Genomic DNA, 25,689 nt, shown 5'->3' with positions numbered 1-25,689 from the left:
TCTGACCGGAGCTTGTCCTGTCCCTGATGCCCTGCAAGACCCCTGCGACTCATGGGGCCTTTGCCTCCTAGGTGGCTGCTCCCAGCTTAGGAACTCACCAGAGAGGGGATGGCGGCTCTCACTGGAGACTCTGGGTCCAGGCGGGTCTCTGGGGGCAGACTCTCCAAGTGCAAGGGAGAGGCGGCTAAGGTCGCTGATCCACCTTTGTTAGTTGGAAGCTGAGAGGATCCGGTCCCTGCTGCCAGGCGGCTACCCTGCGACTTGTGGAGCCTTTGCCTCCCAGGTGGATGTTCCCGGCTTAGGAACTCACCGTAGAGGGGATGGCGGCTCTCACTGGAGGCTCCGGGTCCCGGCGGGTCTCTGGGGGCAGACTGATAAATGTAATATTAATACTAATATTTGACTTGACAAGCCAGTGATCATCTTTAAGAATGCATATTTTGAAAATACGTTATTCTTTTAAATAGTGGGACTTTAAATAGTATGTTTTAAATAAAAGTAGAATTCTTTATTATAGCAAGTACTTAAAACTATCATTTAGCAAATCCTTGATGAGCACCTAGGTCAGAGGCTCTGAAGTTTGTAAAAAGCTTAAAGGGCCTCTTTGTAAACCACAGTTTTAAGTTAGTTAAAATCCTCAGGATTTATAGATTGCTGGAATGAATCATATTGAAGTCTGAAACTTAAAAAATGCATAGAATTCAGAGACAGTAAAAGGACGTTATGCAGAAAAACAACAATGTACCAAGCAAAAGTTCAGAAACAGAAATTAGAACCTTTGGTTTCTGTTTGGTTTTCCTCTACCTGTCCCTCATCCATTGTCATTCCCCACCTTATCCTTACCCCTGATCCTTATCCTGCTCACTAGAGAAATCTGGGAAGGTCAGATCAGATTCTTAAGTGGTCCTGAGCTGCGTGGATCAACATCAGCAGTCATGTGATGGTTGGCAAATGATGACCAACTCTGCTTTTTTCCAGGTTATAAAGTCAGCCCGTGTCATGAAGAAGGCTGTTGGACACCTTATCCCTTTCATGGAAAAAGAAAGAGAAGAAGCCAGAGTGCTTAATGGTTCGGTTGAAGAAGAGGCAAGTCAATTTAGTCCAGCCCTTGAGCCTTTTCACGAGCTGGCCTGGAAAACTTAGTTTTCTGAGGTTGGGACCTTCATCAGTAAAGCTTTTATGTTAGGGGTCACCAGGGTAGACCATCTGGTTCTCAAGAGCCACACAGGTGTCGGCAGAGGAATTTCCTGGTGACCCCTTACTCAGCTGCTTGCCTCACTTTCCAGGACCCTTACCAAGGCACCATTGTGCTGGCCACTGTGAAAGGGGATGTGCATGACATTGGCAAGAACATAGTTGGTGTGGTGCTGGGCTGTAATAATTTCAGGTGAGTCAAGATCTCACTTCTTCTAATTCCTTCATGTCCTTTTACTGGGTGAAGGGGCTGGGGTAAGGTATGGTGATGGATGAAGTGGGTTTTTTGGCATTTTTTTTTGTAGGTTCATAATTATGTATCTCGTGTATTTATTAAAGGACATAGAGGATGGGAAGTACTGTCTAGGGGTCAGGCAGGTAGGAGCCTTCTTGAGAATCTGTACTGGACATAGTCTGTAAGGCTCATCAGGCTTGTCGTGGCTAGTAGGTCCTTTTCCACTCAGTGAAGTGCTAGGGTTTACACTGGGTACTTAGGAGTCGGTAACAAGGACTTTCTAGGAAAGCTTTGTCTTTCTAGTCTCGCTGCTCTCTGTGTCTCTTGGTGATTATATAAGGGTTCTCTGAGGGACAGACTGGCAGGTTAAGCTAATATATGTCTATATTTTAGTAATGGGTTTATTAGAGAGGCTAATGGGCTGTGGTTCAAGTAGTGCAAGAGTGATGGTTTCCTGACAGAAAGGCCAGGATCCAGTAGTTATTCAGTCAGTGAGACTAGATGTAAGGAAGTCACAATCTGGTGCTAGAGGTCCAGGGAGGTCCCACAGAGCTGCTAGTTTCCAGTCCACTGTGGAATCCTGAAGAAGCAAGGGAACGTTTACCGAAAGCAAATGCTTCCTTCTTCTGTGTCTGTCTATGTGGGCTGCACTAAGAAAGGATGGCCAAATTGAGGGTGAATCTTCTCTCACCTCAAATGATCTAGCCAAGAAAAGTCTCTCACAACTGTACCCAGTTGCTTGGGTTTTAGATACTTCCAAGTGTAGTGAAGTTGACAACCAAGGTCACAGTGATGATGAAGTAGTATTCGGAATGATATATGCCCTTTTGATAACTCAGCAAAGAATAAATATTCGTAACAAAGTTATTTCCAGATAAGCTAATGGTTTATATTGTTTACATTTTCCTTCATTCACAATATGTTTCATTGAAAAGTCCCTGAAGCCTTTCTGGACCCAGTGTCCTGTCAGCAGTCCTTTGGAGTCATGGCTCCTCTCCACTGTGCCTCTCTCTGGCAGAGGAGCCTGCTGGTGCTGTGGCTCTTGTTTCTGTTTGCTGTTGTCAGCTAGCAGTGAGCCTTCTCAGCCTCTCTCTTTTCAACACTTGACCTGTCTCTGTCTGGGACACTGATTCCACTCAGGAATGCAGAGGCTGGTTGTGTCAAGAGGGCAGCTTTTCCCGTGGCCAGTCTTCTACCTTTCTTTCCAGCCTTTGTCTTGAAGGCAGAATTCTTCCCTAGCCTTGAAAATCAGGACTGCAGTTTCCTCCACCTACTTACTATTCACTAAAATGAAATGTCATCCTCTGTTCTTTGTGGCCACTTACTTGCGAGAATTATTTTGACCTGCATCAACTTTAAATGTACTGACTCATTAATATTCAAATTTTCCATTGAGAATAAGTTAGAATATTCAGAATGATTTTTGATCAGATAATTGATTACATGACAGTTGATTTTAGATACACTCTCTCAACTATGGAAAAGACAGTTATGTACCTTCCCCATTTAACACTAATTATATAGGAAAATCTGCCTATCAGAAGAGAAAACTACTGGTACATCAAGGGCAGCTAATGCTAATCTACTCTCTCCCCAGTACCTCATGGTGTTATGGGTAATATAGAGGCCTTTCACTTGTCATATTTTGAAGAAAGGATTTTCAAGAACTAAAGGGCTGGCAAGATGGCTCAGTGGGTAAGAGCACTGACTGCTCTTCCGAAGGTCCTGAGTTCGGATCCCAGCAACCACATGATGACTTACAACCACGCGTAATGAGATTTGACGTCATCTTCTGGTGCGTCTGAAGACAGCTGCAGTAAATTATGCTGGAGCGAGCGGGGCGGGGCCTGAGGGAGCAGGGCCTGAGCCAGTGGGGCCGGCCATCTGTACAGCTACAGTGTATTCATACACATAAAATAAAGAAAATAAATCTTATTTTTGAAAAAAGAATTAAAGTAAAAATGGGCTAGATGTGATTTAATCCCATAGGTTTAAAATCCCACTTAATGTAGAGGTGGGTCGATCAACATAGTAGGTTCCGAGCCAGCCTGGGCAAGCAGAGAGCAAAAGCTTCCTTCTTTGGTGTCCTCTCGTGTAGGCTGCCACCATAAAGTATGGTCCAGATTTAGGGTGGATCTTCTGACCTCAAATATCCAGATTTAGGAAGGGGTGAGGGGAGAAAAGGGGGAGCAATAGTAATAGGCCCTGTGAGTACTGTTTAACTTAACCCCAAATAGAAGGAGAAGGAGGAAGGAAGAAGGAAAAAGGAAAAAAGTAAGAAGGAAGAAAAGAAGGAAGAAAGGAGGAAGAAAAGGAAGGAAGGAAGGAAGGAAGGAAGGAAGAAAGAAGAAAGAAGAAAGAAGAAGGAAGAAAAAGAAGAAAAAAACCACCTCACAGCTGGGTACTGGACTGGTAGGATGCTTCCATCTAGTGGTAGGATGTGCAAATTGCAGGGGCAGTAGTCTGGAAGAGACAGCATTTGTACCCCTTCTTTTTCCCTTCCCTGCCTCCTCCTCTTTTTTCTATTTTTAGTTAACAAGGAATATATATTCCTAAGTTACATATTTATAAACCACAGTATGATATTAAGACATATTTATACAGTGTGTACTGATGTAGCATTTGTCGCCTTATGTATCCTTACTGAAGTGGAGGACTCACTCTTTCCGATTCTTCATAATGCACAGGAGGTTGTGTACAGAGGTACCTGTCCTGTTGTGGAGCATGAGAGCTCATTCCTTCTGCATCCAGCTCTTTATTCCCCTCCTCCTCCTCCTCCTGTTTACCTCTGGTAATTACTATTCAACTTTCTCATACTTCAAGGTCAACTCTTTAAGTTTCTTCACTTGAGAGAGAGCTCATATTTCTGTGTCTGGATTGTTGTACTTAATATAATGATTACCAGCTCCATTTATTTTCCTGCAAATGATGGAGTTCATTCTTTTTATGGCTGAGTAGTATTTTATTCCGCGTGAATATTGTATTTTCTTTACCTATTTATCCACTGATGGAGGCTTACATTATCTTCGGTATATTCACAATTTTACTTTTCTTTGTGATTTCTTCTGAATAGGAAAATAACTAGTTTTGTCTCTTTATTTTCTAAATTCTTTGTAATTTAAAATAGTACTGGATACCATTAGTCACTCATGTTTTGTAACATTTTTTTTTCTGAATTTGAATCCCAAGTACAATGCATACCTAAAGTTCTCGTTCTCTCCTTTTTTAAATTTTTACGCTTTTAAAACAGTACATATATGTGTATACATAGATGAGTGCTTGTGAGAGTCAGGTGACAACTTACTCAGGAGCTGGTTATGCCCACCATTCAAGTTCCAGGGATTCAGTTCAGGATGTCAGGCTTGGTGGTAGATGCCTTTCCCCACGGAGCCATCTTACCTGCTATTAGAGCTCTGTTCTAAACATTTAGGAAGAAGAACATTGTAAGATTAACACTTTTCACAACTTCTCTCCTCTTCATGTTCTTCTTTCCACATAGGGGTCTTACGGTGTAGTCCAGGGTGGCCTTGAACTTAAGACATGGGGTATTCACCACTTAGAGTGAGCAAGGGGTAGTGAAGAACATGGGTGAGTGGGAGGGAACAAGTAGAAGTGAGAGAGATTGGAGGGAGGAGGATGGAAACTTGTCAATTTTAGCCAGTCATAGCCCTGAACTATCATGGTTGAGGATCTGCCTTAGTTTCTCTTCCCTATATCTAGCTGATACTAATTTTTCTTTTTTTTCAAAATGTAGTTCCAGTGTCCCCTGAGATGCTTGTAGTTGTTTGGTTTTAATGGTCTCTGTGGCACACTGGAAATGCCTCAACTGTACCACTTGTCATGCAGGACTCTAACTCAGAGCTTCCGTTTCTCAAGTATGCCATGAAATTCATCTGTATGCCCTTGAAGATGGTGTGGGCAGCCTTGGGGCTAGATTGGTACTCAAGACTAAGTGCCTGCCTTTGTGAGGCCCTAAACTTCTGATGTGTATAAAATTATAAATATTTTAGTCACTTCCCAGCAAGGCTTATCAAAAGCAGGTTAAGACGTTAAGGTTGCTTCCCAGTCCCCTTGCTCACTGTCCCCAGTCTGTCTCACTAGCCACTGCTTGTCACTCTTCTGGTTCCTGCTTCCCTGAGCATCCTCAAACATAGGAATCCTTCCAGGGTCAGTCCTTGGGCTTTTCTTCTATCTAGAATGGTGCTTCTTAACCTTTCCTGTGCCTTCTCATTGGGCATCTTGAGACTTACATATAGAGGAAGGAAGGTTCGATCTCAAGTCCTGCATTTCTAGGGAGTTGTCTGGTAGCATTAGTGCTACAGGTACAGGAATCCCCAGTAGTTAGGCCCGTCAACCATATCATCTATGCAGTGTCCTGACTCTGTACAGTCTGCCATTGGTAAGACTCCAGTGTCTTCATGTGGATCTCTCTTCCTAGGCTTCAGACATCCATGCTGATGTAAGTGTTAAAAGGGCCCTATTGAAATTGCAAACTAATATTTGAAAAATATTTAGTTGCCATCATCTTAGGACCACCTCCCTAACTCACCCCTTTTTCAAAACACTTACAAACCCCTGGGTGCTGTTCCTCTTACAGTGTTTACAGGGCATGAGCAGCTCATCACCAGTTAGTGTATAGTCTCTGTCCTTCTCCCACAACCTCCTTTCCTGTTTCTGTTTAACTACAGCAATCACCTTGATTTTTCTCATGCATGTAAGTTGTACCTGAAAGCAACAAGATAAAGCAGGAGAGAACAGTTGAGAGCAAGATAATTGTCATTGTTCTGATGATTTTTAATCACATTTAAGAACAAATACAGGGCTGGAAGGTTGGTTCGGTCGCTACAGGCTAGGCTCACAACAAAAATATTAGAAATGTAATATCGTGTTGTAAAGGATCAGCTTTGAGGTGCATGCCTTTTTTTGTCTTGACTTAAAAGCTATTTTTCTCTTTTGCCTAGTTTTATATCCATATATATATACATATATGTATGTACATACACACCTATTTACATAGTGTATCCTTAGGCATCTTAAACAAAAGATCTTTAGTTACTAGATTTTCTTCAGTATGTTAAAAAAAGAAGTAACCAGATAGGATATCTGTCACCACCTCCAGCATCTGTCTACTATGGTCAATACTAGCAGAGCCCAGTGTACTCTGTCAACGTGAGACTGTCTCACTTTTTTGTCAAGGGTTTCATAGTGTTAGTTAATTCAAAAACAGAACAAACTTGTTGTAAAACGGAATATGGGAACAAGATACAAATTCATTCGTATAAGAGGGCATGCAATAAGAATGACAGGCAGGCTGCTTCCTACCTCAGTGTTCAGCACTCGCTGTTAACAACTGGTGTTAGGTTCCAGAGATGTTCAGTTAAGACAAGGGTGTTACTGTGTAGGCCTGAAGCAGGATCCCAGAACTGGCTAGACCCAGATTGGCTTCTGATTCATGGCAATCTTTTTGCCTCAGCTTTTTGAGTTCTGGGATGAACCATCACACCTGTCAGGTGTTTGTTGTTTTTTTTTTTTTTTAAAGAATTATTGACAAATAAATGAAAAATACATGCTCCAATTTTTAAATCATTTAACAGATATGATAAAGAATTATTGACAAATAAATGAAAAATACATGCTCCAATTTTTAAATCATTTAACAGATATGATAAAGTTAAAAAGATATGTAATGGGAACTCTCTCAGCATAACTTGGAAGAGTTATAGGTAGAACATCTTCAGAGTGTTCCTCTTCTACAAGTTCTGGGATATATACTGCTCTGAAATTCTTTGGCATTATTCGCTTCCTGATTTTTTTAAGAGTTATCATTTTTATTTATATTTATGTGTTTGGTTGACCTTGGAGACCAGAAGAGGGCATTACATTACCTGGAGCTGAAGTTACAGGGGTTTAGAGTCATATTACGGTGCTGGGATTTGAACTCTGATCCTCTGCAAGAGTAGCAAGGGCTTTTTAACTGCAGAACCATTTCTCTAGACCCTGTTTCCTGTTTTTTTCTCAGTGCTTGCTCTCCAACTCATGAGTGCCCAGAGTTGTCTTTCTCTTTGAGCCTTGCTGATGTCTCTTGGTGACGTCTGAGCCATACTCTCTCTTCCTTCGCCTTAAAGCACAGGTTCTGCCTGCAGCTGCTCTGGATGTGCAGGGCCTAACTCCTCCTGTTCACCCTCCCTACTGGCTCCCACCAGCATCCTTTTTGACCTGAATAGATAAGGTAGTAGATTTTGTGTTAGTTTCTGATTCATTTCCCAGTTCTACTGCCAATTAACTGAATGATGGGACCTTGCCTTATCCGATTGATTCCCCTTTTTCATTAAAATGAGTCTGGAGGAGTATTTGTGAGTAGTCCTTGTGACAGAGTTGAGGTAAGGATTTAGAGTGCACTTAGCAATCACAGAACCACGCAGGTATCTGTCCATAGATGAAAAGGGAAACGAATGCAGTGGGTCCATCAACTCTGTGTCACTGTAAGAAAGGTTTATCTCAGCTTAATAATTTTGGACATTTCAGCCCCTTGTTGGCTCTGTTGTTTTTGGTCCTATGGCAACACAGCATATCATGATGAGAAATGTCAGGTAGAATCCTCATAATACCTGTGAAAAAGAGGGGGTCCTGCTTCAAAACATAATTATAACAGTAAATAAAAATGCCATCCTGGAAAATAAGCCTTCAGAACACTGGCCTTTGGAGGGAGAGTTCAAATCTAAACTGTAACATGTAGTTTAGATTCTATTTATTTTCAATTATTTATTGTACTTATACAATAGAATATTATTCTCCCTTTAAAAAAAATAAACCTATTGTGGATGACTTTGATAGTATAGTTTCAGTTTATATGAGGGCAGTTTATATGAGGGCAGCATTTGGTGGCCGAAATTAAAATGTTTAGTTTGGCTTTCTCTTTCATGGGCTCTTGTTAATTTTCTCACATCTCTTTTCTTGCCTCAGAGTTATTGATTTAGGAGTCATGACTCCCTGTGATAAGATACTTCAAGCTGCTCTGGACCATAAAGCAGGTACTGTGTCACAGTCCTCTGGGCTTAGCATTCAGAATCACTGTCCTGAGAGTCTGCATTAGGGAATGGGAAAACTCTGCCCTTGTGGGGTCTGAGGGACATCGAGTAGCAGGCTCTAGTGCAGGCTGTTGGGGCTTGAAGGAGGTGTGTGAGTGAGGTCTGTGGGCTGCTTCTTAGCTCTAGCGGCGGAGTGGGCCTGCTTCTTAGAGGAAAACAGTTGTGTAGTTTTTATGGTCAAGCCTGAGATAATTATGAACTAGGGATGATTTTTATTGTGGCTTCCTAAATGTGTTACAAATGTGTTTCTACAAATTTAGGTTACACTTCTTTCTTTCTTTTCTTTTCTTTTTTTTTTTTTTTTTTTTTTTTTTTTTTTTTTGGTTTTTTGAGACAGGGTTCCTCTGTATAGCCCTGGCTGTCCTGGAGCTCACTCTGTAGACCAGGCTGGCCTCGAACTCAGAAATCCGCCTGCCTCTGACTCCCAAGTGCTGGGATCAAAGGTGTGCGCCACCACCGCCCTGCTTAAGTTACACTTTTTACTACCCAAAGCAAATGGTAAATTCCTAGAATTAGAAATTGACATGTTAGGTTTTCTGATCTTCAGTACAACATTTTAAAAAGTTTTACTTTTCTCTATTTCATTCTCACTGGTCATGTTTCCTTTCTCTTTTGACAATAGATATAATTGGCTTGTCAGGACTCATCACCCCATCCTTGGATGAAATGATTTTTGTTGCCAAGGAAATGGAGAGGTTGGCTATAAAGATTCCATTGTTGATAGGAGGAGCAACCACCTCAAGGTAAGTCAGCACGAACAGCTTTATGCTCACTTTAAACCTCTTACATGCCAGTGTTTTAAGACAGTGGTGAAATTTGTTGTTCTTCCGTTGCTTACCATACTGTTTCCTTGTTGCATAAATTCCCCATTGTTTCTTTGGAGCCTTCTGCAAACTGGGAAACTCCTTTGTGATCTCCCCCCACAACCCTTGCCCTGTTTTGGATTCTGTCTTCTTGCAGTTAGTTATCTTTTCTTTAATCCTCTCATCTCTCAGGCAGCTCTTTAGAATTATAATGTACTCTGAACCCACTTGAACTCAGACACGATGGCAAAATGGTAGTGTCGTTTTGTTGTTTTTCAGAAGGCTGGTGCTTGCACTTCTGCCTACTCTAAGCAGGAGCAAGGTTGTACTTCATTGATTAAAGCCACCCTTGAAAGTGCTCAAACCTTGTAAGAGTTTGGAGGTTGTCTTACTTAGTCAGGGTTTCTATTCCTGTACAAACATCATGACCAATAAGCAAGTTGGGGAGGAAAGGGTTTATTGAGCTTACACTTCCACATTGCTGTTGATCACCAGAGGAAGTCAGGACTGGAACTCAAGCAGGTCAGGAAGCAGGAGCTGATGCAGAGGCCATGGAGAGATGTTTCTTACTGGCTTGCTTCCCCTGGCTTGCTCAGCCTGCTCTCTTATAGAACCCAAGACTTCCATCCCAGGGATGGCACCACCCACAAGGGGCCCTACCCCCTTGATCACCAATTGAGAAAATGCCCCACAGCTGGACCTCATGGAGGCACTTCCCCAACTGAAGCTCCCTTCTCTGTGATAACTCCAGCCTGTGTCAAGTTCACACACAAAACCAGCCAGTACAGAGGTAGACTAGTGAAAATGAAGAAGTCAGGTGGAAGAGTTGTTCCTGAAAGGAGGACTTGGGGGAAACTTTAGGATAAAAGACATAAGAGGGGAATGTTCACACTGACTCACATAGGCAGTGTTTAATTGAAGCTCTTCCTGGATTCATGGTCATGGTGAAAGACACGAGGCTTTTGTAGCATTTTTTACATCACTGATACTTGATGTGGTCCCTATTCAACTGGGTGGTCCCACAGTGTGAAGTTTGTTTGTTTGGGTTATTTTTTAAGGGTAAGAATGAAATTCTAGTCTGGTCATAAGATTCTAGAATTCCTCAGAGAGCCAGAGATTTATTTTTAGGAATTGGCTTGTGTGATTGTGGGGCTGGAAGGTCTGGAGTCTGTAAGCTGGAGTATGAGGCAAGTACTGCTGTTGCTGTCCCAAGTCTGAGGACAGTCTTCATGCAGAAGTTCTTCGTACCAAGAGCAAGAGTTAATGAGACCGCTTAATATTTTTCTGAAATTTTTTAGCTAATTGTTGAGGTTAATCACATTATAGAGGATAGTCTACTGAGTCTACAGATTTAAGTGTTTATTACATCCAAAAAATATCCTCCGAGCAACATTTGGACTGCATGTAGTACCAAACTGCGTAGTGTGGCATACCCAGCTCACACACAGAAATAGCCATCAGATTATTTGTAGTGTAAATGGAGTTTCCACAAGTAGCAGAATGTTTACATTTTTACCCACTGATATTTTTCATACTGCAGTGACTTGACAACTCAGACAATTCAGCCATTGTTGCTGATGTTAGAAAACTGGAGTTCTTTCCCACCAGGGGCTTACTTACTAGCATAGTGGCAGAGTTATTCTCACAGGATCTGATCGAACACCAATAAAGAGGATTTGAGTTTGTTTTGTTTTGGTACTGGAATCTGTACCTAGAGCCTTGTGCTTGCTAGACAAGATCTCTCTCACTGGCTACACTATGTCCCCAGCCTACTCTTTACTTAAATTTTTTTTTTTTTTTTTTTTTAACTTTGAGACAGGGCCTCACTAAATTGCTGAGTCCTGAACTCACTCTAACCCAGGCTGGCCTTGAATTTGCAGTCCTCTGTCTCAGCTTCCAAGTAGCTGGATGAAAGTATGGACCACCAGGCCTGATCGATAACTTGAGTTTAATGAAATTAACTTGGTGTTTTGCTTAGTGTGGAAAGTGGCAAGAGGATCTATGGATTGTTGTCAAAGTAAAGACTTTAAAAAGTTGTGATTATATAATATAACAAATCTCTACATTAGGACTTGTGTACCTTGGATTCATGGTTAAAATATTTTTATATCACAGTTTGCTTCATTAAGATCAGAAATTTACTATGAGGTCCTTTTTATTATAAGAACCACCAGAAAAAAAGAAAAAAAAAAAGCCCTCCTGAGACTTTGCTTGCTTCTCCTCAGGTAATTGAGGGTTCAGCAGGGCCTTATTCTTCCTTTTGCCAGATGGTAGCTCAGGATTTGTATGGTTTCAGGATACAGTTTCCTGAGGATGATAGGATTTTTCCAGTAGTAGCATGAACCAGCCCTGTGCTTCCAAGACATTTGAATACAAGATATGTTAGGGGTCAGAGATGGGTGGTAATATACTTGGAGTGTCCCTTTTTAACCTGTATTTATAGAAAAGAAAACCAGTTGCTATTCTATCTACAATATGGGTCATGTGGTACCACAAAAGGAAATCTGGCCTTGTTATGGGCAGAACTTCACAAGGGTATATATTCTGAAAGTCAGCTGTTAAATTTAACTAATGCATAACCAATTACTACAAAATAGGTTTTGTAATTACTTTTTTTTTTTTTGAAAATTTAAAAAAGTCACATTGCTCTTCCATAGAGATAATTTTCTGAGCGTGTGTGTGTGTGTGTGTGTTTAATTGCTCAGAGGTAAGGTAATTTTATCTTCCTGTTAACACTGACCATAAGCTTCCCATAGGGAAGCTTAGAATTTTAGGTGTTGTTCTTATTTCTAATTTCATCTTGATTTCTCCATCTTCATTTTTCTCTCCTTGCTTTTTCAAAAATGTGGGGGCTGGGGAGAGGGAGGGGAGTCAGAGGACAACCTTGTGGAGTTGGTTTTCTTGAATGTGCCTGCACCATGGTGTGTATATAGAGAAACCCTTATTCTCCAAGGGTTTCTCTGTGATCCAAAGGACTGAATTTATGTGCCAGTGCCTTTAGGTTTCAGGAATTGAATTTAGGTTGTCAGGGTTGTACAGTAATCACCTTTACTGGTTGAACATCTCACCAGACTTGTTAAAGCACTAGCTATGTATTATTTACATAAAAATACTTTAATTCTAGACTAGACCATGATAGGGAGTAAAAGATTATAATATACTTTGGCTGAGGGAAAGAATATGAAAATACCTGATTTGGGAGAAGGAAACAGCGGGAAACACATGGTGGGAGCTTGTGTAAGCCATCCGTCCTTCTTCATCATCTTCATTGGGGGAGATTTTGTGTGTTTCCAGTTCTCACTTTGGTTTTGTATATTTTTTTAAATGAAATCGACTATACATATAGCCCACACTTGCTCTAAGCGCCTCACAATCAGGACAATATGTTTTAACATCTTTAATGTGATATCTAAAAATTATATGTTGTTCTTCCTAGTATCTATATGTTAAAATTTGGCAGCAGAAACTTGGGGCTGAACAAATGTTAGCATGAAATATCGTGTTACTTCTGTGCTTTAATTAATTGATTCACTTTTGTGATACTAGGGATTGATTGAACCTAGGGCTTTCTACATTGTAGCAAGAGTTGTACTGCTCTATATCCCCAGCCTCTTTCTGCTTTATTTTTTGTTGAATTTCAGGTCTGGAGTTTCTTTTTACAATTAGAGAGTAGAGTTGAGGCCAGTAGTATAGCTGTCTCTTTCAAAGAGGAGGCAGCAGTCAGATCTGTGTCTTGTGTCTTCTGCCTGGTTCCTGCTTCCCCAGGGTGGCTGGCTGGTCTCCCAGCTCATTTGGAGGAAGAACCTTGACCTTGATGATAGTAGGGTATGACTGCCAGGGACTGGTTCCTCCCTATGCAAAAGCAGATCTGGCAGATAGCTATGAACAAACCTTTCTCATTTTGACTTGGAACCTAGGCTTATGAATTCATATCATCTCACCCTGTTTTTCCATCTCAGGATGGGAAAAGTCATTCTTAGTTTATAAGGGAAATTTGAAGTTCGGTGCTTGTAAGTAAGTACCTTGAAGTCTCTCTTGAAAATAGTGTAGAAACATTATCTCTAATGGTTCTGAACATTTTGTTGTCTGAGCAAGGAGCTGTCAGCACTGATGGATATGCTTTTCTTCTTGACCCTTATTTTCAGAACCCACACAGCTGTTAAAATAGCACCACGATACAGTGCGCCTGTCATCCATGTCCTAGATGCATCCAAGAGTGTGGTGGTGGTAAGTGTGGCAGCCTCCCTTTAAATGTGCTGGAAAGAGAGAACAAAGAAAGCATTTAAAAGCTAAGGTATCACCCAAGATCCATTTTGTTTTGGCTAGCTTTACTAAAGAAATGTGAAAGAGCAGACTAGAGTTGATGGTGTGCCACTGCAGTGTTTGCCCTACTGGAAGTAAGCCCTGCTCGCACATCTTGTGCTTTCAGGCATGCTGACAGGAGTGAGCAACAGCTGAAGGATGGCACAGAGATGCCTTGTCCTTGGACATCTGACCAGGGTGACAGATGCCTTTAAGCTACAAAAGGAGAAGATTTCTTTGACTGTTGCTAGAATTAACTGGAATGTAGGATTTTTAAAATGACTTTGTTTTGGATTTAAGAAATTGATGGGGCCATCTGACTTAACCAGAAATCAGAACAGTTATTCAAAACCCAGAGTAATAGTTTGTTTCTTAATGAACTTAACAAAAACCTTGCCCAGGTGTCTTTCCCTTGTCCTCTAGTGAATCCTGATTGTCACTCTCATGTGTTTGCTGAATAATAGGCTACAACAGCTGGGAGACATCTGGGAGACCTCCTGGTCCTTCAGTTTCCAAGTTACTCACTTAGAAACTCAGTGTAAGATAGAAAAGAGCTAAGCAGCCCCTTCTATCCTTAATCACATTTGTAGTTTTCAATGAAAGAGCATGATTTGACAACAACAGAGATTTTTGAAGGAGAAGAAATCTACTGCAGGACCCAGTAATCTGGGAGACCCGGTAATCTGGAACACCATGCAGACTGGATGACAGTGACCACAGTCTCTAAGCTGTCTTCTGAAAGGAAACATTTCAGGCCTGTGTATATTTATTATATGGAGTAATATTATATTTATTTGGCATTTATACAGTAATCACTATTATACTGAGTTGAGTGTATCACGAGGTTTCTCTGGAGGATGGGGGTGTCATGGTAGTGCAGTGTCACAGTGTGTATGGGGGTCAGAGACAGCTTGTAGGAGCTAGTTCTCTTATTCTACTATAGGTCCTAGAGGTTAAAGTGAGGTCGTCAAGCCTGGCAGTAAGCATCTTGGTCTGCTAACCCACCTCCCTTGCCTCAGTGGCATTTATCTTCCTTTGCTGCCTCATGATTGTTGAACTTTATCTTGCATTTCAGTGTTCTCAGCTGTTAGATGAAAATCTCAAAGATGACTACTTTGAAGAAATACTGGAAGAGTATGAAGATATTAGACAGGACCACTATGAGTCTCTCAAAGTAAGTGATAAAAGTAGGTCTTGCTCATTTCAGATCACAGTGATCTGTGGTTTTCATGGGCTTTATTGACTGTTTTGAGAAGTCCTTTGAGCGAGGTCTGTTTCCTAGTTCAGATCTGAGTTCTTTGGTATCTCCATTCCTGATTGGGTTTTTTGTTGTTGTTGTTTTGTTTTTGGTTGTTCTAATGAATTTTTAAGGAGGGTATGGACCTACTTACTTATAATTCTAGCACTTAGATAGGGGCAAGAGGATCATAAGTTTGAAGCCAGAGTGGGCTACATACCAAGACTATGTCTCAAAACACTTGAGATTTTTTTTTTTTTTTTCTGTATTGAGCCAGACATTCTGAGTCTTCAGTAGGTGTTAGGCTCTATGCCAGACTACAGGCCTATTAGAAAGAGTAAAGCATGAGCTAATTGACATCCCAAAACTATGAGCTAGATCATTCCAAAATGGTATTCTCAGACTCATTCTTGAGGGGAAAATGGAAGAAAATAGAGCATTAACCAGGCACTCGCAAACCTCTCCTCTCTTTACTAGTACAAACTTTTCTGCCATTCAGAATAATGTCCCTTCTAGGCTTCGGGAACTCCATAATTGCTCTCTTGAAGTCATGGTGGTCTGCCGTACATCTTTGTGTGGCATATTAGGAGAATTGCTAGGAATGTAAATGAGAGAGTAAACAGAAGCCCTAGGTGCTGCTGATGCCTTCTTCCCACTCTCTTTTCATTTGCCTAGAGCTGACAGTTCTTTGGGTGTACCCTGGTCTGATCCTCAGTGTAGTTATATTGGGGCAGCTAACTCCCAGACCACTTGTGTCCTGAAAGAGCTGGTCAGGTCTGCAGGGTCAGACTTAGAACCACAATACGAAACTGGTAAACACGCATCACTCTTTAATGTCTCCTCTTCTAGTGGCAGTGTGAAGCCATAGTGGGTGGGAAAGGATAGGGATTTTCTTTTAAAAGGATTCAGTTTTTTTTCATTTGGTTATTTGTCTTATTTACAAAAACTTGTATATCGGCTTTCTTGGTTATGTTTCATTGTAGAGATGGAAAAGCTAATTTGACTCTATTTTTTTCAACAGGAGAGAAAATACTTACCCCTAAGTCACGCCAGAAAACATGGTTTCCACATTGATTGGCTGTCTGGGCCTCACCCAGGTCTGTGGCTGCTGCTCGACACAGCTAAGTGTGATAACTGACAGTGTCTAGGACCTGTTGCAGGACTAGGCTACAAAGGAACCTGCATCGAGAAATTCTCAGTTGTGTGTAATATGAGCCACCCTATTGATGGAAAAGAAAGCAGATAGGAAGACCTACTGAGTGCCACACACTGTTTGTGAGATAAATTCACCACAGCATACTGAGCCCTTTGGACGACTCTGTAACAAGCATGGTTATCGTGTCCATTTTAACTGAAGAAACTGGAATTTCAGATAGTAACTGGAATGATTGTCAGGATTCTAGTATCGGTCAGGTTTGTCTTCTGTAGCCTGTGCTGTGCTTGAGTGGGCCACCTCAACTGACCTGAGTTGCATGCAGGCCAAAGACTGACTTGGAATGTCTAAAATATAAAATAGCTTTGCACTTACAGGTCTTGAAAAACTCTGCAGCAAAGCTGGATCCCTTTTCACTTTCTCGTTCTGTCTCTGGATGCTTCCCTTTTAATTTCTGTTATGTGGTTTCTTCCTGTTTTATTTCTAGTTACTTTTCTTACCCCACATAGGTGTTCACAAGGGAATAATATGCGTAAGATGTTTTGACAGGCTCAGAGAGACATGAGATACAAATGCAAAACCAAGACAGGGTGAAAGGGGGTTCTGTTAGCGGAATCCGTATTTTCAAGGTAATGTCTGAAATCATCTTTCAGTGCTCATGACATCTGTGTTCTACACATGCTCAGCAGAGTTGAAAGATGAAATTGCAAATGTAGGTGTGCTCAGTTCTAATTTCATTCCTGCTGGGTTCAGTGTGGTTTAGTGGAAAGAGTGCCAGATTGGGAGCTGGAGGCCGGAGTGCTTATCCCTACTTGGCTCCTGGCTCTGATTCACCATTGTGACCTTGAGTGCTGTCTGCTGTATTTTTACAAGCTCTGGTACATAAAGTGGGATTACTTTATGGAAATGTTCAAAGGGTAAAATTAGATACCAATGTGAAAACCTCTGAAGAACTAGAAATCACTCCAGCAGAGTCCATGCTGCTGTTCTTTATTTACTGTTTATTTTTTTCCCCAAAAAAATTGGTCTAGAGGCATCAGGGCAAGTTGTGGATCCTGGAAGGGCTGTGGCTCCTGGTGGTGGATCCTGGAAGGGCTGTGGCGCCTGGTGGTGGATCCTGGAAGGGCTGTGGCGCCTGGTGGTGGATCCTGGAAGGGCTGTGGCGCCTGGTGGTAGTGGTGGAGATGCTTCTTGGGTTGCCTTTTTAACCAGGCTCTGTCTACCCTACTGCTTGAAGGGTATGGGGCCCAAGGTGTAGTCTTCCCATGTTTTGAGGATATCCCTGTTGTCTTCAGGGAGCTGTAGGACGTGAAACCAGTAAGAAAGGAGAGCTTTCTCTCTAGGCCTTGGGACGTAGAGCCTGAAGCAAGCCTAGGATTCTGGGCATGAAGCTTGATTAGGAGTAGCTCTGCCCTCAGCAAGTCCAAGCTGCAGGTCACTGCCTGCCTCTAACAAGAGGCCTGTTTAGTCTGGGATGTCAGTGGTCTCCCTCAGTTTCTCTCCTAAGAGGACTATACAGACTTTGTTAACAGTCAAAGCTGTTTGATGGTGGTTAAAAAGAGGAGCAGTCCTGAATCATGGGAAGATGGCAGAACAGATGGGGAAGAGTCACTGCGGTGCAGGAAGGCAGAGATTCCAGTTAAGAGCTCCTCCGCTCTCCCCTTGCTTCCTGAGAGGCCGGTGTTCTTCAGAGCAGCTGCTAAGAGTGGAACAGCCAGTTCTCAGATCCCTAGTCACAGGGAGACATGGGCACTCAGAGTTGGCAGTAGCACTGGTACCTTGGCCTCTGGCCCAGTATCCATGTGGCATTTTGTCCTTGGTGTCCTGAAATGGCTGGAGCACAGTCTGCCTATAGAGGCCCCAGAAACATGTATGCTATGGTATGTTTCAGACTTGGATGTAAAGGACAATTTCTGAACACCCTTCTATTTTCATTATACAATCTAAGAAATGACTTACGACTTTTTTATTTTTTTAAATCAGATATTTATTCATAGTGGCAGTCCTGTATTTGTCCCTCCCCTGCAGAGTAGCCACAGTTAGAGTTTAGGACCTCATTTCAGTATATGTCTCTACACTGTGTGTGTGTGTATGTGTGTGTATATGTATGTATGTATGTGTGTGTATATGTGTGTATGAGGCGGGGGAGAAAGAGAGAGAGAAAGACAGAGAAAGGGAGAGAGAATATGCAGGCAAGGTTATTGGTTCATGCTTGTAAACCTCATATGCGTAGTGTACTACACAAGCCCTTCTGCAGTGGTCTTTAACACTGACCATCTGTATACTCAGGTATGTGGGGCTAGAAGGGTGGAGGGAAGTTTCCAGCAGTCAGTCAGCTGCATGGGAAAATTCCTTCCCCACAGTAATTTAAAGTTCTGCTCTTGGTAAGACAACTCCTACGGGTGACAGGAGGGAAGCAGGTGTGGGAGTAAGCTGCAGAGTGAGGAGCAGGGAAGGACACCTCAGTGTGTGTCAGTGTGAGTGCTCTCCCAGCTGCTGTGCCAGCATTGACAGCTGTGCCTCTTGCCTTTAGTGAAGCCCACATTTATTGGGACCCAGGTCTTTGAAGACTACGACTTGCAAAAGCTGGTGGACTACATTGACTGGAAGCCTTTCTTTGATGTCTGGCAGCTCCGGGGCAAGTACCCGAATCGAGGATTTCCCAAGATATTTAATGACAAAACAGTAGGTTAGTAAGTCCTGCCTGCCTGGTATTCAGGATGTCGTGTTGTGACTCTGAGAGTGGTTTGAGAAGATGCACCAAGTGTTTAGTTTGTACAGGATACAGCTTCTTCCACATTACTCACCCACTCAGCTTTCACACGAACATTTCAGTGTTTGCTTGCCCTTATTATGTCAGGTAAATTTGCCCTTTTATTAACATATTCTTTAAATAAATGTACTTACTGACATCAGATACACACTAGTCTCTGCTTGGCAAAGAGGCAAACAAAAAGGTTCCTGTGACTTAGTACCTGATTCCCTGCAGTGGAGCTGATAGCCTAGGTTTGTGCTGGCTGGTGCTGCACTCTTACTATGGGCTCAGCCTGGGATCCCACTCACATAGAAAGAGGGGCTAGAGTTCCCACAGGAGGTTAGAGTAGGCTTCCTGGAGGTGGTAGGTCTTGAAATGTTATTGAAGATTCCATGGAGTTATTGAGCCTGGTTATAGGGATAGGAGAATCAGACAAAAAGGATATTTCAGAGAAGGAAAGTGAGAAGCTTTGGACACTAGTGCCCATGTGGGGAGTTGCAGATTTCACTGTATCCAGAATGCTCAAGGAAGGAGGGAGACTTGATGTGATAAAGAAGAGAAGTGAATAAATCAGTAAATTGTTGCCCTTGGTTGTCATGGGTAGCTTACCCCCACCCAAGACCTAGAGACATGGAATCACAGCCTGAAGAGGCCAGAACAGAGCAACATGAGGGGAGAAGGCGTCCTGATGAACCTTGAGATGCGATGGAGAGAGCCCCGGAAATCAGACACTTGTCAGCTTCTAGAGGATCCTGGGCATGTTAGGATGCTGAGACTCGAGTACTTACGGGCCAATGGAGGATTGGGCGAGGGGCTTCTTACCACACTGTCCTTCTGCCACCACAGGCAAGCTGTGAAGGGACTGTAGGACTGTACTTCACACAGGTAGGGCAGCACAGTGTTGCCCATTGAGAGCTAATGGGAATGGAAGCAGGGTATCCCAGAGCTGGTAGGACACCAGGCAGGAGGGTGCCTACCATTGCAAATGCTGAAACCTTCCAGGTATAGCACCAACACCATGTAAAATGAGTTGGGCCACTCATCACTGTTTATCCTGTCTCGTTCCAAATGTCACTGGGAAGTTAATGGGGTTGTGTATGGAATATCAGTTCTTGCCTTCTTTTTGACAAGAGGTGCCATGAACTTAGTTTCTGGATTCTACTAAATGGGAAAATATAAACACATTGAGCTAGAGGAGGAGCACTGGTGAGGGTTCATTTCATGAACCTACTGTCTACTCTGTACTCTGCTTCAGGCTGTGTCCATAGCAAACCCGGCAGTCTTTGTGGGGGAGAAGTGGCAGTGTTTTAAAAAGAATTGTTATTTGCAGGTTACTGTTGGCATCTTTAAATAAATTCTTATTATATATTTTTAATAGGTGAAGAAGCCAGAAAGGTATACGATGATGCTCAGAATATGCTGAACATATTGATTAGTCAAAAGAAACTCCAGGCCAGGGGTGTGGTTGGATTCTGGCCAGCACAGAGTGTCCAAGATGACATCCACCTTTACGCAGAGGGGGTGGTGCCCCAGGCCGCTGAGCCCATAGCCACCTTCTATGGACTGAGGCAGCAGGTATGCAGTATGTGTGGACAGTGAGTACACTGCTTTGACGTTCAGGTTTGCAAACTACACTACATGTCAGTGGGAATTAAAGAAGAAATCGGAGCCTTTTATTTATCTGTATCATTTCATCCAAATAGCCCTCCATAGGCCTGAGTCTTAGGCATTTGTGAGGATGGGAGAGAAGACACCAACATAGGTATAGAGGTTCACTGTAGTGTCTGCAGATAAACAAAGAATAGTACTATTAGCCTAGCTGTCATACACTCGTGTTCTCAATCTTTCAGTCCCCTTAGCTCTTGAAACCAGGGGGCAGGTACTTTACCCAACAACTGCTTTTTACCTGAGTATGCTATTAAAGACTGATATGTGGCTTACTATCTCAAATATCCACTGAAGAGGGAGTGACACAGCCATAGAGTAACTGTCGCACAGTGCTGTGTCATGCAGCTTGTGTCTCTGTTTCACAGAGGTAGGAACATGGGCAGAGGGAGCTGGCACCCGGTGAGCTTTGTATGCAGAGGCAAGCTCACTTAGGGCTCCCTGGCTCTGCTTCTCTTTGTAACCGGTCTCTGCAGTGCACAGCTTCTCTTTTTGTTTTTTTCCTTACCTTGCCATGAAAGGACTTTAGCTGCTATAGACACAATTACCTCAGTCAAGAAGTAGAGCTAGAATTTAATAATTTGCAGTAAGTTACTTTTTTTAGTTTTGCTAACATTTTTAGTAATTTAAAATTGGTAATGTTACCTTTCATCATAATGCAGGTCATAATGACAGTGTTTTAGTAGTAACATCAGAAGGAATTCTTAAATGTGGGCCTTAATGCCATCAGGAGTTCTGTGAGAACAATTAGAGCTTTGCAGTGTGTGCTCAGGTGCAGACGCCACAGGACAGAGCAGGCAGTTCAGTGCTGAGCTCTGCCTCCCTAGGGAGTCAGGAGCTGTCCTTTGACTGCTAGCTAAGGCCAGAAACCTCTGCTGGGCCATTCTTTCATCCTCCTGTCCTTGGTTTTTCTCTGCTGTCTTTTTCACTCTCAGAGTGAACTAAATACTGTTTGTCAGAGAAGTCTGGACATGCTGTATAAGGGCATTGCTACAATGGATTCTCAGTTCACCCTTTTAGTAGTTCCTAGAGAGGGGAATTGGACCATGGACACATATTGCCTGCTTGACTAGGCACTGAAATATTGTAGCTGAGCATCTCATTACTCTGGGTGGGAGCCTTTTGTTCAGAGTAGCTCTGATTGCCATCTCTTCTAAGGCACAGTGGGACCAGTGACCTGTCTGTCTTATGCTGTAGAATAGCTCTGTGTCCCTCTCTTGCTTTTTTATTTTATTTTTTAAATCCCAGAACAATAGAGTACCACTGGAAAATGGACTCTCCATTCACCTCTGTCCCTGAGCTCTGGGACACTTCTCTGTGTTTTTATCAGATGTATTCTGACCTGCAGCCACTTACTCATTCTCTGCCCCGGGGTCAAGCTGCATTTGCTCTCATGTCTGTCAAATGGCATAGAAGATTCTGGGTAGACTATATGAGTAATTGATCAGTCTAGAGCAGTAGCAGATATCCAGGAGCATTTGTCTCTAGGACCTGATGGAACACTGGTGTCAGTTCCTGGATTCTGCCACTGGCTGAGCCTCTGAGGTCAAACTTTATGTCTCAGATTTCTTGTGTGTGAAATGGAGCTTGGGGATCCCTTTTCCTGGGTTTGCTGAGAGCTAAATTAGTACTTTATAAAGAATAACAATGTTAAGTAAGTATTTAGGAAATACTAGTTATCAGCTATTAACTTTTAATTGACTGTAATATGTTTAAGACCTTATTTGTTAGCTTGATAGCAGGGAAGGATCAGTCTCCAGCCGAGAATAAAATAGTAGACGATAAGCCAACACCTGTGCTGCAGGCTCTTTACTGAAGCAGTTTGTTACACTTCATCTGTTGATGCACACTGAAGGCTATACCTTTATCAGGCTCATTTCAAACCTGCTCTGAATTGAAAACAGTGCCTGCAGGCATCTGCATGTGTTTGGTCAGTGTGTAAATGAGCACGTTTCCTGATTACATATGCTACATCATGTCAGATATTTTTAGAAATCTCATTTCATTTGCGTCTTAGTCTGTTTTCTGTTGTAGAGTGGAATACAGTAGAATATAGTGGAATTAAGACTGGAGCTTTATAAAGAAAACTGTTTATTTTGGTTCATTGTTCCAGATTTTAAGAAGTCTAAGATCAGGCAGCCACATCTGTCGAGTACCATGTGCTGCTTTGTAGCATAGCAGAAGTCAGAAGAGGGAAGAAACACATGCCAGTGAGGTATAGAAGGGTGAACTCTAGTGAGAGCTGGCCCATCCTGAGAGAAAGATGTTAATCATGTCTTGAAGGCTCCACCTGATACACTGCAGATCCCTGTGCCCCATATGGCTGTGTTTAATAATTGGGGTTTAGTGTATGAACACACTCAAACCATAGCATCTTATTTATTTAGCAAGTATTTATTGTATACTCACTGCATGCCAGGCATTGTTTTGAGTGCTAGGGTAGAGCTGAATGAAGCAGGCACACATCCCTATGTCCTGAGACGTACATTCGTAGTTCTTTACTGTATGCTGGTGCCACGCACGGCCATGCTAATGGCTTCTCTGCCTAATGCTTGGATTTTTAAGGCTGAGAAGGACTCTTCCAGTACAGACCCCTACCACTGCCTCTCAGACTTCATTGCTCCTCTGCATTCCGGTGTGTGTGACTACTTGGGTCTGTTTGCTGTTGCCTGCTTTGGGGTTGAAGAGCTGAGTAAGGCCTATGAAGACGATGGCGATGACTACAGCAGCATCATGGTGAAGGCGTTGGGGGACAGGCTGGCAGAGGTAAGGCGTTGGCAGAGTCTAGATGTCGGAGCTCTCCTGACATGACAGTGTCAGAAGACAGCAGCTGTTAGACTCTCTGCCTCTTTTACTTGAGCTAGATGCTGCTGTCTTTAACGTGACTTATATTTTAAAATCCTGTGTCTCCCAAATGCCACTCCTGTGTCATCTTTTGAGCAAAGAGAAACCTTCATTGCTGCATTAGTTGGTTGTTGCCCCAGAGTTTTCACCTTGTTTCTGAATTCATCTTCCTTTAATCATTGTGATACATCACTTATTGATAACTCCCAGAACTAAAGTCATATTTATTCTTGAGAGTCCTTCTCTCTAGTGTTGGCAACTTTTGTGGAGTTATCTTTCTGCATGTTGGGTAGGGGAGCCCAGGCTGTGGGAGGTCCTGTCCCCTTTCTTCTCAGCAGGCCATGGAGACTCTAGCTCTCTGGTCCTGGTACTCTTCTGGTGAGGCTGTAGTCCCGTTGACTTCAGAAAAATAGCAGAGAATTCTCAGATTACTAAATATGATAGCTTAGAACTCAGACTGAGCCCCTAGTGAAAGTGCAGTTTTTCCTGGCCATGGCCAGGTGTGAAAAGCAGTTCAGTGCTACTGTGATGCAGGGCTGGAGGCCACAGGTTGCTTCTGATTAGTTGTGCCCCTCTTCTGTGTTCACAGGCCTTTGCAGAGGAGCTCCATGAGAGAGTTCGCAGAGAACTGTGGGCTTACTGTGGGAATGAGCAGTTGGGTGTCACAGACTTGCGAAAACTCCGGTATGAGGGTATCCGGCCAGCTCCTGGTTACCCCAGCCAGCCTGACCATACTGAAAAGCTTACCATGTGGAGACTGGCCAACATTGAACAGGCCACAGGTATGTGGGAGACGGTTCATCGACTGCATGCACTTACCAAAGACATATGCAGTTAAAGTTTTTATAAAGTGGAAGAACTTAGAATGAAGTCATCTCTCATTCTATTCTTTCTCCCGTGGATCTGATTTGGCATTTTACTTCAAAGTTGTAGCATTGTATTTTTTCTTAAATATTTCAGACTTGGCAGTTTAAACTACTTACCCATGCCCCATCCTGGATGGGGATTTACTGTGTTCTCTTTTCTTCCCCCGGCCTTTCCTGTCCTAGTTTTCTGTTCTTGGTACAATAGCCTCTGACCTGTCAACGGTGTGTCTGCCTGCCTAGGCCTGCAACTGCTTGCTGATGGCTGTTTCTGGGCTCTAGACTGGCAAGCCGCCAGCCTCCCCATAGCTTCTACTCGACTTCCTGCACTTGTTACTAACATCCATGTTCCTCTGCAGTCCTTATTCTCCTGTACGTTCTCTGTGGGTTGAGTCTCAGAGTTGGAAACTTAAAGTTGACCCCTGCGCTCTTTTTTGCGGGTGTGGGGGAGGATTTCGAGACAGGGTTTCTCTGTATAGCTCTGGCTCTCCTTGAACTCACTCTGTAGACCAGGCTGGCCTCGAACTCAGAAATCTGCCTGCCTCTGCCTCCCAAGTGCTGGGGACTAAAGGCGTATGTCACTACCGCCCAGTGACCTGTGCGCTCTTGCGACAGCAACCTCTCCGACCATGGTTCAGGGTAGAGTCAGTCATTTTTCTGAAGTTGTGTGTTGGCCTATCCTTACTGCATAGCTTGTGTAGTTGAGAGGACTCAGGTTGAATCACAGACCCAGTGGAATTCCAGGCTGGTGAAGTTGAATCCATATCAGAGGAAGGAAGTGTGAGTGGCACTTGATTGATCTGTCTGCAGGAACCACCATGGGGAGTCTCAGCATCTGGGTATGGGTCCCATTCCCTCTGAGCTAGCTGGACATCGGCCTTTGTGATTCTTTTTGTGTCGGTAGAGTGACTGGTGCAGATCAACAGTCCCGAAGATACCTTCTCCTCAGTGCTTTTGTGGGCTTGTTCTTCATTCCTGCAGTCCCTGACTTCACAGTCAGTGGGGAGCTCTGGGTGATTCTGTCACTTCCAGGGTTAGCAGTCCTGCCTGAGAAGGCTCGGGCTTAGGGCAAATCAGAGCCTCCAACCCTGATCACAGGTAGCTGGGGAAAGGATGAAAGTCTTCAGGATAGACCTTGTGATCTGAGCTTCTTATTGTGTCTTTGTAAGAAGGCCTGAGTTTACTTGCTGCTTATTCAGAGTCCATTAGGCTCCTGCCCAGGCATTGATGGCTTCCTGTGGTTCTCTTCAGGCATCAGGCTGACAGAATCCTTGGCAATGGCACCCGCTTCAGCAGTATCAGGGCTATACTTCTCCAATGTAAAGGCCAAATATTTTGCTGTGGGGAAAATTTCCAAAGATCAGGTAAGTATGTGGCTTCTCTACATAACTGTCTTTAGATGGACCCGTAGGACCCATTTGAAATGAAAATAAAGTGAGGTGGTGTGGCTGGTGTGTGTGTGTGTGTGTGTGTGTGTGTGTGTGTGTAAATTCATCCCATCTTGTGTCTTAATTTGATTTCATGAATAAACTCAGTCCAGTTTATGTCTT

General features: G+C 43.0%; 1 protein-coding gene across 5 annotated transcripts in view; it reads left to right on the top strand.

Annotated features, from left to right (window-relative positions):
* Mtr (5-methyltetrahydrofolate-homocysteine methyltransferase) overlaps window positions 1–25,689 on the top strand; it is a 90,133-nt gene that overhangs the window by 57,773 nt on the left and 6,671 nt on the right. For all 5 annotated transcript variants that reach the window (XM_031357994.1, XM_031357995.1, XM_031357990.1 and 2 more), the window contains 12 exons: window positions 979–1,086; window positions 1,287–1,387; window positions 8,393–8,460; window positions 9,140–9,260; window positions 13,466–13,547; window positions 14,698–14,796; window positions 15,881–15,956; window positions 18,546–18,701; window positions 20,146–20,342; window positions 22,998–23,198; window positions 23,866–24,058; window positions 25,391–25,503. In XM_031357994.1, the coding sequence (XP_031213854.1) occupies window positions 979–1,086; window positions 1,287–1,387; window positions 8,393–8,460; window positions 9,140–9,260; window positions 13,466–13,547; window positions 14,698–14,796; window positions 15,881–15,956; window positions 18,546–18,701; window positions 20,146–20,342; window positions 22,998–23,198; window positions 23,866–24,058; window positions 25,391–25,503 (1,515 nt within the window). The remainder of the gene's footprint in view (window positions 1–978; window positions 1,087–1,286; window positions 1,388–8,392; window positions 8,461–9,139; window positions 9,261–13,465; window positions 13,548–14,697; window positions 14,797–15,880; window positions 15,957–18,545; window positions 18,702–20,145; window positions 20,343–22,997; window positions 23,199–23,865; window positions 24,059–25,390; window positions 25,504–25,689) is intronic.

Source organism: Mastomys coucha, unplaced genomic scaffold (genome assembly GCF_008632895.1).
Source record: "Mastomys coucha isolate ucsf_1 unplaced genomic scaffold, UCSF_Mcou_1 pScaffold7, whole genome shotgun sequence".
Taxonomy (NCBI): Eukaryota; Metazoa; Chordata; class Mammalia; order Rodentia; family Muridae; genus Mastomys; species Mastomys coucha.
This window is presented reverse-complemented; position numbering and strand designations above follow the sequence as displayed.